At 44.7% G+C, this 14645-nt stretch overlaps 1 protein-coding gene across 1 annotated transcript in view; it reads right to left on the reverse strand.

Moving 5' to 3' along the window:
- Positions 1-4148: 4148 nt before the first annotated feature.
- Positions 4149-14645, reverse strand: part of PSD2 (pleckstrin and Sec7 domain containing 2) — a 51895-nt gene continuing 41398 nt past the window's right edge. The window contains exons 12-15 of the mRNA XM_081917778.1: positions 10443-10600; positions 9032-9176; positions 7725-7868; positions 4149-5757 (exon numbers count right to left, since the gene is read on the reverse strand). Of these exons, the coding sequence (XP_081773904.1) occupies positions 5536-5757; positions 7725-7868; positions 9032-9176; positions 10443-10600 (669 nt within the window). The 3' untranslated portion in view covers positions 4149-5535. The remainder of the gene's footprint in view (positions 5758-7724; positions 7869-9031; positions 9177-10442; positions 10601-14645) is intronic.

Here is a 14645-nt window from a genome sequence, read left to right on the forward strand (position 1 = left end):
AGCAGCAGGTGCAGCCCTAATAGCCATTTTTGGTATCCCATCCCCCTTTTGGCATTTTGTAAAAAGATGGACAGGTACATTGGGGTTTATTCTAGATTTATTGAGATTTTATGCGACTTCTGCTTTCCTTTGCGTGAAACATCATTTGCAGATTCATTCACCAAAGAGCCCATAAAGTTATTTTAATGTTTTCATGCATTTCTACATAGGTTTTATTACACCTACCTAATAAAACGGATTTCTTATCTGCATCTGCCTGATTTCTTTAACATATTGCCTTATTTTATTTTTTTATAACTGCCAAGAGTCTAGTTTTCACAAAAGCTTTGTAAGCGTTTTTCTTTGCTGTGATACAACAAGCATTTGCAGATTGCTTGTGCAATTAAACCAAATAAACACTTAGGAATGCCCACAACAATAAGAAGCCAGCAATTATTACATACAGAAATAAAAATGATTGCATACAGAGTCTAGCCAGGCTCCAGTAATCTCTCTCACACTCCTGAGGGGAAATGGGGCAGGTGAGCATGGCTCCCAAAACAGCCTTAGAACAAGGCTACATTATGGCACAGGGCGAAGGGAAGCCTGGAAGGAAAGCAGGCTGCTCCAAAAACCTGCTTGGATTTCATGGAATCAGAGAATTGCAGAGTTGGGCAGAGAGTTGGACCAGGGTCACCTGGTCCAGCTCTCTGCAATGCAGGACTCTCTTGGCCAACACAGAGCTTGAAGTCAAGGCTCTGAGATTATGTGTCTACCAAGAGCTGCACAACAACACCATCTCACTCCATGGGCTTTTGCAGGGTGGGTGTGTGAGAGGCAGAGGGCAGTTGCCAATAGGCAGTGCAACCTTTGCTGATGTCACATGGCCCCCATGTGACTCCTTGCGCCTGGGTTTGGGACACATTCTATTCCTTCAGTGGCTAGCGGGGGGTGAAGTTGAGTATTTGCAGGCTACAGAGGAGACTCTCAGTCTCCACTATGAACATGGAACATGGAACGCAATGGAGTCTGAATTTGGGATGGTGGTGCTGTGTGGGCTTGCCGTTCAGAAGGTCGGCGGTTTGAATCCTCGAAACAGGGTGAGGTCCCATTGTTCGGTCCTTCTCCTGCCAACCTAGCAGTTCGAAAGTGCAAGTAGATAAATAGGTACCACTCTGGCGGGAAGGTAAACGACATTTCCACGCGCTGCTCTGGTTCTCCAGAAGCGGCTTAGTCCTGCTGGCCACATGACCCGGAAGCTGTATGCTGGCTCCCTCGGTCAATAAAGCGAGATGAGCACCACAACCCCAGAGTCGGCCACGACTGGACCTAACGGTCAGGAGTACCTTTAAAAAAAATATGTAAGCTACCATATTTTTCCATGTATAAGAAAATATTTCCCCCCAAAAAATTTAAGTTTAAAATTGGGGGTCGTCTTATACACGGAATGTTGCAATTAAATATATAAACAAATAAATACATACCATCATCCATATTCTCCCCCCCCCCCAGCCTCCCCTCACTATTGGCCTTACAACAAACCCTGGTCTGGTACTCCCCTCCCAGCAGCCCCCACTCCGGACATTGTTCCTTCCACCCGGTTCCCTCAGCCGCCCCCTGGCTACCCAGACCCCCATTCCCCAAGCGCACTCACTCAGGCAGCTCTGGCAGTCACAGCTCCTCAATCAGCGTTTGCATATGCCGGCGCTCGTGGAATAAATACGGTACATACCGTAAATACTGAGACAAAAGTGCAACACACAGGCGGGAGAGATGGAGCTGCAGCTAGTGTGGAGTTACACTGAGCTGACAGGGGCAGCCCCCATTACACAGCTTGCCTCACTGTTTGATGTTTAAATATACAGGTGTTTTGAATATTTAATAAAATATCAAAGTTGTTCTGCTTAGTGTTCAAATTATTTATTTCCTAATTTGGGACTCAAAAAATAGAGGTTGTCTTACACATGGGCACATCTTATACACAGAAAAATACGGTATTTCCTGGTTTGGGGGGGCAGTTTATGAATGTTTGCCAAGTTTTGTTGTTGTTGTTACTTGTGACATTAGCCATTGTGGGAGGAAGGCCTGAATAGTCCCAGCTTTTCATCCTCATCATCCATTCTGAGTTTGTTGGAGTCACATTAGATATGGCAGTTGCCTTTTATAGAGAGAACATAACTAACAGCTCACCAAGTCTCATGAGCAATGAGGGGGTGGGCAATTCAGTTAATTCCCCCCACACACTCCTTGTTTTTCCTCCACCACTCTCCCTCCATCCTCCCATTTCTCAGGAAGCCTAGTGCCTCCATCAGAATAAAGGGAAGGGAAGGGGGTGAATAGCTTAGTAGAGTTCTTGGGCAAACTTGCACATGGTTGTAGCTTCAGCCAGACAGCCCCTAAATGGCTAACAGACATTTTCATTCTATCTCTTTTCACATCTCTGACATGATGTGTGAGATGCCCAGATAATTGTTTGTTCCTGCAATTGTGGGTTTTCCCCCCTTTGGGTGCTCTGGGGGAGCAATGTAATTGGCTTGTCCCACTGGCTCAACAGGTGTACACTTGTGGGTGCCTAGCTGGGTGTGTAAGGAGCTCCAGTTTCCTTGGTGCCAGGAAGTCTGGGGAAAAGGGCTTGCAGTAAGATGACTTTCCAGGGCCCTGCAGCTAGCCAAGACCAAGAAAGCACACCTTTTTCCCAGGATGGAAGAGAGGGTAGGAAAAGTCGGTGCATTTTGGACTCGCAGCTGTCCATGGAGGCGCAGGTCAAGTCTGTGTCCAGGGCAGCTGTTTACCAGCTCCACCTGGTATGCAGGCTGAGACCCTACCTGCCCGTGGACTGTCTCACCAGAGTGGTGCATGCTCTGGTTATCTCCCGCTTGGACTACTGCAATGCGCTCTATGTGGGGCTACCTTTGAAGGCAATGCGCTCTATGTGGGGCTACCTTTGACGGTGACCCAGAAACTACAACTAATCCAGAATGTGGCAGCTAGACTGGTGACTGACAGCGGCTGCCGAGACCACATAACACCAGTCTTGAAAGACCTACACTGGCTCCCAGTATGTTTCTGAGCACAATTTAAAGTGTTGGTGCTGACCTTTAAAGCCCTAAATGGCCTCGGCCCAGTATACCTGAAGGAGCGTCTCCACCCCCATCATTTTGCCCGGATGCTGAGGTCCAGCTCCAAGGGCCTTCTGGTGGTTCCCTCACTGCGAGAAGCCAAGTTACAGGGAACCAGGCAGAGGGCCTTCTCAGTGGTGGCACCCGCCCTGTGGAACGCCTTCCCAGCAGATGTCAAAGAGAACAACAACTACCAGACTTTTAGAAGACATCTGAAGGCAGCCCTGTTTAGGGAAGCTTTTGATGTTTGATGCATTACTGTATTTTAATATTTTGTTGTAAGCCGCCCAGAGTGGCTGGGGAAGTCCAGCCAGATGGGCAGGGTATAACTAATAATAATAATAATAATAATAATAATAATAATAATAATAATAATAATTACTACTGCTGCTGCTGCTGCTGCTGCTGCTGCTGCTGCTGCTGCTGCTACTACTACTACTACTACAACAACCAAACTGCGGGAGGCAGTGGAGGACAGGAGTGCCTGGCATGCTCTGGTCCATGGGGTCACAAAGAGTTGGACATGCCTAAACAACTAAACAACAACAACAATAATAAAGAAACTAAGAAGGAAGAAATGTGGACGTGCATGGTAGTCAGGGGAAAGTGGGAATTCAGTGCTCAAGGTCATGACCAGATGGCATCTGAGTTTGTGCTATCTTGGGAGCCTGAGAATTTGGGTAAGAAAATTAAAGTTGGAGAGTCTTCCCAACCCTAACCCTAAGTAATATTAGTAATAATCATTTATTACCCTCTATTGGAGAAGGGTATATGATAGTGTTCTTGTACATATTTGTAACTTGCACCAGACTGTTGTTCTTTCTAAACTCTGAAGTGGAGATGAAATACCCGGAAAACTGTTTAAACAATCCGCATCTCTTTGCAGGCTAAACGGAAAGGAACAATCCAGGTGACTCTTTCTGGGCCGGGGTTCTTCAGCCCACCCGAAAGAAATAAATGTGCAGTTTCCTCCACTGTGGAAAATCTCTCTATATGTGTGGGTATCGTTTCTGCTGAGTTGTTGAAAGTCATCAGAAAGAGGACCAGGTAGAGCTTTGGATTAATCCATTTTATTAACAGGTTCATCATCATTTGTACATGATTTGTAATTCATCATTTCAAATAAAACTATCAAACTGTACAAAAACAAAGAGATTTAAAAAGGGGGTGGCAAAACAGGATGGTGGCTTCCCCAGTGGTACGAAACATGGAAACTCAATAATTTATAAATTCTCAAAAGCTGTGAGAATCCAAACAAATCTCTTTATTATCTTCATCTTAAAAAGCTGCAAAAATAGAAACTGTAAATTACTGTAATTAGCAGCCACAAGATCCTTTAAAACTGGAACTTGATTAACTGTGAGCATGTCTAGAAAAGAAGATGAAAATGAGTCAATCAGTAAATAAAGTGCTGAAGGCCTTGAAAACGCAGCGGAGTCACTTCTACCACAGCAAGAAAAGAACAGTAGCACAACATCCCATTGAGCGAGTATATTTATGCTTACAGCAAAATGGAATATGTACAGCTATCTGTGATGAGCAGCTCGGTCCCCCACCCTCCCCACGCGTGTCGCTTAGCTTGCAGTTGCCTGGATGCCCATGAAGCAGAAGGGAAGGGGCACAGGAGAAGAAGCAAGAGAGAATTCCCTATTGGCGGTGGCTGCATGCATGACAAGAGCAGAGCCTGCACTGCAGCACAGCCAGCCGGGATTCAGTTACAGAAGAGAAAAAGAAAGGTCCATTAAGCTACTAAATGTTCAAAACGTTACTTAGCACTGCTAAGATCCCTGTATAGCAAAGTTATTTTCTTCCTGTCCATGTTTTGGGCACTCTTACCTTTACAAGGTTATATATTGGACACCAAGTTTTAAAACTGTACGTACATTTTGGCAGTAGAGCAGATAATGTAGTTATTGCAATACATGGGCCACTCATTGAGTTCTGGTGATAGCATTTGATTTTACATGTACACTGTTCACCCAGTTACCTGTAGAAATGCTGCCCATAGATTCTGTTTATCTGCTGTCCTAGTATTTCTTGACCTGTATATTGTAAGGACTGTGGCAAGGCAGCACCACTGGTTAAGGAACAGTTAAAGGAACAGATTTGGTCGTGTCTCCATGTTGCTACAGCACTGCAGCAGTTGCTCAGTGGAAAATCCAGCTGTTTACAAGGAAACGCAGCTGGCAAAAGAACATCCCAATCCTTGTATGGAAAACTTGTCCATTTATTGCATGCACAGTAAAGGGAAATGTCGACAGTGATAACCAGTGCAGACAGTCTATGATCCTGGAATACTTAAGCACCAGAAGAGAAGCTTCTTTGAATTCTTTCTGCTGTAGTATTTGCATTATGTACTTAATGCACACCCAAGAAACTATTGTGCTCATAAGTTTCAGTTGAGGAGGACAAGATACTACTTTCTGGTTACTTTAACCTATTGGTTACCTGACGTGTTCTGGTCTGTCATGTCTTTCTCTGCTTTGCTGTTTACCACAGGCAACTGCCCTTGGCTAATGGAAGGGCTGGAGTAGGTCTTCCTCAAGGAAATGTCTTCAGCTTCCATTGTGAAGAGGTTGGCTTCTATTTTTTCCAGATCATCTGTTCCGGCCTTTATCTTCGCACACAGAAGATTGATGTATGTCTCATAGCGGCTTTTCTGTGAAGGACAATGAAACAGACCAAAAAGCCTGAGAGAGAAAGTCAGAAATGACCAGAACAATAGACACAAGAGACAAGTGCTGGGGATTCCTCTTTTGACCAGGAGGATGTGTTTGCTTCAAGGATGGGTAAGCTCTGGCTCGCCAGAGCAGCGATGTCACGCTGGCCACGTGACCCGGAAGTGTCTTCGGACAGCGCTGGCCCCTGGCCTCTTGAGTGAGATGGGCGCACAACCCCAGAGTCTGGCAAGACTGGCCCGTACGGGCAGGGGTACCTTTACCTTTACCTTTAAGCTGTCAATAAGGGAGCGACTACAGGACCCTAATCTGGTTCATTACATCACATGAATTGACATATAAATCTGCTCCATCCCATATTTATCTGAATAATTTTTGGGAAACTTCTTTAAAAGTCCACATAAATTTAATTCTTTTTTTTAAAAAAAAGTTAAGTAATTAGGAGGTGGTTTAAGAGTTCTCTCTCTTCCCTGTTCCCCTTTCTTCTTCCTTTTTACACCTACCAGCCCTGTTTTCTGCCACAGCAACTCCCTGAGAGCAAGGACACAGCATGTCCCATCATGCGCAGGAGGAATTGTAGTGCATTTTCCAACACATGCAGCAGCAGGAGCAGCATGCTAGCTTCTTTGATGGTCTGGAAGGACTAGTGATGGGGAAAATGGCTTCTAGCTTGAGCTTCCATTAGTGTACTTTAGAAGTGGACTTACTCTTATGTGCATATTTTCTATCAAAATATGCATTTTGAAATACATTTTGGTACATTTTTGAACTGAGCTTTTGAAGAGGAGCTAAGTCTGGATCCATGCCAGGATTAGTCCAGGAAGGGGGATCAGATCCTTTCATCTTGGAATGCACAAATACTTAATTCCTCAAGCATCATTACATGCACTTGGGCTCCTGGCCAAAGAATTCTGTGAGGACAGAGAAGGTGTACCTCTTTTGGACAAGCCAAAAACAAAGAACAGCAGTAGTTCAGAAAACCCAATAAAATACAACTTCAGCAGAAGACCTACTGAGAATGGATAACACGTTGAGCTCATGCATTGTGCAGAAATCACATGGGCAGGCGCTATGCCCTGAATGCCTCACTTCAGGTGGATAATAACTTTGTTTATCTCAACAATTTGAGGACCTTCCTAAACATCCTATACTCATTTCAACAAAGAACCTTATTTATAGTGTTTTACAGGTATAAAGCTACTTGGGAGACGTGCAATTAAGTCTAATCAGGATAATTATATAGGGAACTGAGTCTTTTGACTGCCGGGAAGATATTGTAAGCCGAGATTGAGAGAGAGAGAGAGAGAGAGAGAGAGAGAGAGAGAGAGAGAGAGAGAGAGATATGCTTAGAGGTTTGCTTTGTGTGTGCCATTTCTGCACTAGGAAACCATGTTTAGGGCCCTACAAAAATATGTTCCCTGGGAGAGCATCCCAGGCACCATAAGCTATTGCTCATGCCCCATCTGGGGGCGGAAAGAGGAAGTCAGACCTAAGAGAGGAAGATCTGGCCCAAGTGGCTTCCCCACCACCACCACTGCAAAACCTTCTGTTCCCACTGCTTCACTGATGCTGGAGCTCAGACATTTGTAGAGCCTGACAAGGGTGTGGCAGGGACCTATCTAGTCCTCCAACACGCCCCCAAACCAGCGGGAAGACTATGCAAGTTGACAGGGTGCATTTTTTCCAGTGGGTAGAATGATGGAAAGTCCCTAGGAATGTATATGTGACCCTGCAATTCTACTTCAGCCCTGGTGTCATGAGCCCTGCAGGACACTGGAAATGGTGACTCATTTGCCCTCCAGTTCTCCCTCCTGCTGTCTGGTTGGACTGCTCCCTAAAAGTCTTTAAACAGAAAGAGATTATGAGCTCACCCATGCTTCCCCAGTCATTCTCTCCAGGTTTACCCTATCTTTGCCCCACAGATCATTTGTCACCTGGAAAGCCTCACCTCAAATATTAAGTAATGCTCTTTCAGGCGATATTCTTCAGCCTCTTTGGACTTGAGGCCTTTCACTACCGGGTGTAGTTTATGCTCTGTTAACTCATCTGCAACTTGCCTCATTTTATTCTCATGAGACTGCAGCTGCTCCTCCTGGAAGGCGAGGAGGAAGAGAGACTGAGTCAAGTTCTTCAGAAATAAGCATGTACACAAATACAAAGGGATTTACCTGAATTCAGACTTTGCACTTTTTCTGGAGACATATAGTTGGAACAGACCTGGCCAGAGTCACACATGCCTTTGTTAAAAAGAGTTACAATTGGATTCTCACATGGAACTGCCTTTGAAGTAGGACCAGATGCAAACTGCTGCAGCTGAATTTTTTTATTGTGCTACCGAGTGGATCATGTGACCACGTCATTACATTGACTTCATATGTCCATTTCCAGCACAATTCAAAGTGACCGTTGTTACCTTTGAAGCCCTGAATGGTTTGGGATCATTGTAGCGGAGCCCGCCTGCCCACCCAGGTCCTCAGGCTTTTCTATATCCTGCCACCAGCAAGGGTTCAGTTCGTGAGTACATATCAGATGGACCTCTCTGCAGTGGTTTCTGGACTCGGGAACTCCCTGCCCCAGGGGTTCTACCTGGCCTGCTCCATGAGAAAAGAACTTTTATTTCAACAAAGCCCATGGGCTTATTGGTTTCTGGGTGATCTCTCAAACTGGATTCTTTCTTCTGCTCATTTTAGACCGTGTTGTGTTGTATTTTTAATTGTGTTGATTGTATGCCACCTTAATGCTGCAGAAATATTTTTGGAAATATTAGATATGGATTTAGAATTAATATTTAAATAAAGAAATAACATAAACAAACATGGTGGAATGTAATGGGTGGCCTATCACCACTAGCAAGGTGACCCTAATGTCAAAGTTACCACAAGGGCATCACTCTAAGGGTGAGAGGGTAGCTGTGGGAAGATCCTGTCTCCCTCTTGTGGGGGAGCCATTTTGGAGGACTTGGAGAGGAAGCAAGAATGACACCACATGCCTCTTCCCTTTAACAAGAGTGGACAAATGTGGCAGACAGGTCAGGAAGGGCGAGGACTGAGTGCAGGCAGTTCGTTTTATCCCAGATTGCAATCTTGCTTCATTCTACCACTATTAGTGTGTGTGATCCTCAACGACTGTGCTAATGTCGTGAAGAAATTAAGAAAAAATGGGCCAAGATGAAGACTTCTGCATACATTCAGCACTCAGTTGGATTGCTTTCTGCCATATATGTACATACACACACTTTTCCCTTTTTCCTTTTACCTGACAAAGCTTGGTTGTTGAAGATGGCAAGAGAGGACGGCAGAATTTTTTCATGGAGCAAATAGCAGCTGGAAATGCAGGGGCAGAAAAAATGGCAGCCACCAAGTTTATTCTCAGAATCCAGGACAGCATTTCTCCTTTGCTTCTATGGAGACCAGGCAGGGTTGAAGGAAAAGGACCATTACACACAAGAGTAGGAGAGGCAGGATGTATCAGAAGTGGGGCGGGATAGAGACGGAGAACACACATGCCAATATGATAAAAGTGAAGGGAGACTCAATGCATTTCTCTTCCCACTAAGCAGCCTTTCTGAACTGCTGGGTGTGTATTGAAGCCTTTGCTAATGACTTGAGATCCAAGCAGTCTGGGACCAGATTATCTGAAAGAATGCCTGATTCAATATAGACCTGCCTACCCACTTTAATTGTAGCAGAGGAGGTTCTCTGGTCATCCCGCTTCCTGTGGGAATCCATTACATGACCACCAGGAAGAGGGTCTTCTCTGCATCCACTTTGTGAATTTAAGGTAAATTAAGGGGGTTGGAAGCCCAGGTGCAGTTTCCAAAATAGGCCCCCCCCCTTCTCCCCAGAAGGAATGCATGAAATAAGGTGCCACACAAAAGTCTTGTGGTATCTCAAAGATTAACACATTTACAATGGCATAAGCTTTCCCCTCGGTCACCCCTGTTTTTGCACCAAGGGGTTAAACCCTCCTCTCTTTCATCTAACCATGTCATAGAGATGTAAACCAGACAAGAACCTTCATCCAAAATCAATCATCTCTTGGTTTATGTGGTTAGTGGAATGCTTGATGGACAGTTGCTAGTGCCAGTTAAGTAGCCACGTTTGCAGGAGGCCTCAGAATAGGGATATAGACTGCTTGCGTCTTCTGAAGGCAATTGCCATAGCCGTATGCAAAATAGCTGGCCATGGGTCTTAGAATGCGGAGGCAAAACCAAGAGAGCCCTTCCACAGCCAATAGTACATGGGGGGGGGGGCTTATTTGGAGGTGGTCAGATCTTTCACTATTGGAGGGTGGGGTGGGAGACACATATTTGAGAAAGGGAGAGAAAGAAGTAGATCACACCCATATCTTATTATTCCAAAGAACTCAGTACCTTACACAGTTTCCCCAGAAGCTTACAAGGCCATACCTGCTTAGCTTCTGCAGTAAAACAGAGACATGTTCCTTCAGGTAATAAGGAGCTATAATGCCAACTAAGCAGTGATGTCCTGTTTTCTAATTCTGTCTTTAATAAGAAACACAATGTGACAAGGTACTTATGAATAAGCCCCCTGGAGACGAGGACTTTCCTAACGTCCCCCATGATGTGGAGAATGGCTGGGCAATCTGCACTTGGCCAAGTGAAAGGACAAGAGTAGGACCTCATGGGTTCTGCTGGAACACTTACGGCGCTTGGAAGAGGAACACTCTCCAGTCTGCAGTCTTCAGCTTCAGCACATTGGATTTTTTGCTATAATCGGAGGCTTTTGTGGCTAAGGCATGGTGAATGCGGATGGCATTCTTTAGATCAACTTCAGAAAGATCTTTGTCAGGTTTGTATTCATCCTGTGAAGGAGAAGAGAGATAACAGTAATAGCAACTCAGATGGAATCATGCTGGAAGGGACTCACTAGCTTTCCAAAACTGTTCCAGGCAGGTGTTTATCCAGTGTCTCCTTAAACACACACACATACACATCTCAAATGAAGAAAATAAAAGACAGAAGAGATTAATCAAATGACACCCACTAGTTGGGAATATTAGTCTCACAGGAAAGGGTAGAAGGAACAGTGGCTTTAATTCAAAGAACCATGAGGCGCATGAGTTTGTTAGCACTGCTCTGTGAATTATTGTTCTGGAATAAAGTTTGTGCTATGTTGCATCTTGAGTTGCATCATATTGTTAGAAACATACAGGTTGTAGTGTTTAAGTGTGTGGTGTATTTAGGTCCGTATAGTTAAAGCCATGGTTTCCCCAGTAGTGATGTATGGAAGGGAGAGCTGAACCATAAAGAAGGCTGATCGCCGAAGAATGGATGCTTTTGAATTCTGGTGCTGGAGGAGACTCTTGAGAGTCCCATAGACTGCAAGAAGATCAAACCTCTCCATTCTGAAGGAAATCAGCCCTGAGTGCTCACTGGAAGGACAGATCCTGAAGCTGAGGCTCCAGTACTTTGGCCACCTCAGGAGAAGAGAAGACTCCTTGGAAAAGACCCTGATGTTGGGAAAGATGGAGGGCACAAGGAGAAGGGGACAACAGAGGACGAGATGGTTGGACAGTGTTCTCGAAGCTACCAGCATGAGTTTGACCAAACCGCGGGAGGCAGTGGAAGACAGGAGGGCCTGGCCTGGTCCAGGGGGTCACGAAGAGGTGGACACGACTAAGCGACTAAACAACAACAACAAGTATTTAGGCAAGTGAAGAGCGCTGGGGTCGGGACCCATGCTGTTATATAAAATCAATGGGGTGTTGCAGAGAGAAAACGCGGGTGGCTGTGTACTGCAGATTTAGTAGATGCGATGATCAACGTTTTGCCCGACACATGAGCAGCCAGTTGCATCAGTGCCAGCAATACACAAATTCTTTGTTAGCCAAGAGTTAGGAGTATGACTTCACTGAAATGTGCACCACACAGGACAAATCATTTTCCTTCAATAAACTTTATTGTTACAGGCCAGTGAACAATTGTGCTCTATACAAGTGGAAGTAGCTTTTGTGATGCAGCTCTCCTGTTTGACACCCCCTAGTGCCATTGACATCAGTGCCTGTGTCCATGCACACACTTGCTCTTCTCCTCCTCTGTCGTGTTCCAGGGGACTCTTGCCCGGCCCTGACACATGGCGGTCCAGGAGGTTCTGCACCAACCCCTGGTGCACTGATCCATGACCCTCTCTCACTCTGCATGGGCTCTTCGTCAACGCCAGCCATTTCCCTCGTGGTGGTTGTGGCAGTTTCTTACATGGGTTCTCCCCCACAAAAGTTAACTGGTGTTTTCCTTAGACCCCTCAGCTCCTGTCCTCAATCGTGCATAGCTCCACTAACATTCAGAAGTCCAGTCCACATAGCCTTGTACTCTTGTATGGTTGTTTGATGCAGTTGGTGAACTCCTGGCAGATGGACCTCATCATGCTAGTGTTCTTCTCAATCTGCCTTTTTCTGGGCCCACACATCCATAATGATATGTGGGTGGTGTTGGGCATCTTTCAGCAGGTGGGCAGCGCATGCTGTATGCCTCAAGGGATGGCAAGGGATGCTTCTGGTGGTGATGACACATAGACATTTCTTGTCCTCCTATTATTGGTTACACCTAAGGCAGAAAGAATAATAGAAAAGATCAAACATGACACAGCCAGCTGGCATCTATACATTTTCTGAAATACATATACACTTACAACATTCATGTACACAAACAGCCCACTTATATGGTGATTCTCAGTACAATGTGCTGATAACTTACATTTCATCAAACAGGTTGTCCGTTCAGAGAAGTCCTTGAAGTCTTTGTGGTCATGCATAAAGTTTGAGGTGTCTTATCTGTGCATTGAATGACAGAAATATATCTGTAATACTCAGTACATAGATCAAGGAAATTATGCTAAATAGAAAACAATTAAAGCCAACGAACCATCAGATGAATAATTGTCATTATGCCATTAAGAGGAACTCCCACTGCAAAGTTTTTGCCAGGCTTCTGGAAAGAAAGTGTAGTACACACACAGAGTATGGAATTACTTGCAGAAATACACACTGTCATATTAATAGATGATTGTTAAGCATTGCTAGAGAAAACTGACACCTGACCTCTCTGAAGGCCAACCAGGGGATCCCTTCCACAGTAATCTCTGAGAAATGGGGAGAAAAGCGTGAGTCCAAGCAAAATTAAAGCAGAAATATTTGAAAGCATTTCCCAATCATAAATGATATTTTCCACATGGTGGAAATGTGTAATGATGTCAAAGAAATAATGGAGGATTTTTTAAATCACTTGATAAGGATTCTAAGCTATTCTATGAAATTCTGTAGGGCAGAATAATAAAGTACTAGAATCTTATATTTTAGTCCTTTATATGTTTGCAAAAACGTAGAGATAATCAGCACCACCCGAAATTAAAGAATAGGTTGGTAAACTGTTGGACTTTGCAGCAATGGCTAAGTAGACACATTTCCTTGGATTTTGGGAAAGAGAAGAAAGACAAGACAATAGCTTGATTAGACTGCAAAAAAATTATTAAATATAATGAAAGATGGGTTAATATCAAATATGAGTTATGGTTTTTGCAATGTTTTAATAATAATAATTAGGGACACGGGTGGCGCTGTGGGTTAAACCACAGAGCCTAGGACTTGCTGATCAGAAGGTTGGCGGTTTGAATCCCCGCAATGGGGTGAGCTCCTGTTGCTCTGTCCCTGCTCCTGCCAACCTAGCAGTTCGAAAGGACGTCAAAGTGCAAGTAGATAAATAGGTACCGCTCTGGCGGGAAGGTAAACGGCATTTCCGTGCGCTGCTCTGGTTCACCAGAAGCGGCTTAGTCATGTTGGCCACATGACCCGGAAGCTGTCTGTGGACAAATGCTGGCTCCGTCGGCCCATAGAGCGAGATGAGCGCCGCAACCCCAGAGTCGGTCATGACTGGACCTAACGGTCAGGGATACCTTTACCTTTACCTAATAATAATTAATTACAATAGCTAATAATGTAGCTTAAGATATAATAGGTATGCTGGCTTCTGCAGAGAATTCTTATTAACTATAAATGTAATCTCCAGTACTTTGGCCACCTCATGAGAAGAGAAGACTCCCTGGAGAAGACCCTGATGTTGGGAAAGATGGAGGGCACAAGGAGAAGGGGGCGACAGAGGACGAGATGGTTGGATAGTGTTTTCGAGGTTACCAGCATGAGTTTGACCAAACTGCGGGAGGCAGTGGAGGACAGAGGTGCCTGGCGTGCTCTGGTCCATGGGGTCACGAAGAGTCGGACACGACTAAACGACTAAACAACAACAATAAATGTAATATCAATTTGGGCTGTTTTTAAAAGAAATCCCATCTACCGTGAGTGATTAATGTTTATGTGAACCTCTAAAAGAGTGGATCTACTTTTCATCTGCAGCAGTATTTGTAAAACATATTTAACACATATGTGAAAAGTGTTCAGTTGGTTATTTCCATCTATCTTTGTTTTCAGGTTGTTCATAAATGTGCTGTTATGAAGTTGTACAGACTTTAATTTTATACATTGGGGTTTCCATTTCCAGCTGTGAACTTGTAGAGTCACTCCCCTGAGCTCTCCAAAGCCCCCCCCCCCATTGGAGATAATGGGGGGTAGCAGGGGATAGTCTCCCTCTTAATGCCTCTGATGAAATTTGTTCTGTCCCATTTCTGCAATAGTGTGTGTGTGTGTGTGTGTGTGTGTGTGTATTAGCAACAACTGTGGTGCTTTTATTCCCTGCTCCCCAATATCCTTTAAAGAGATAAAAGCTGCTTGAAGCATCTAACAAGTGTGAATTGCATGTGTGCACTTTGAAAACTCTGGTCCCAAGAGCTTCTGAGTCATCGTGAGATGGGGGAATGATGCGCTGACTTGCACTGTACGGGGGGAAGAGGCTGCCTCA

This window comes from Podarcis melisellensis (assembly GCF_964234715.1).
Source record: "Podarcis melisellensis genome assembly, chromosome: 7".
Lineage (NCBI taxonomy): Eukaryota > Metazoa > Chordata > Lepidosauria > Squamata > Lacertidae > Podarcis > Podarcis melisellensis.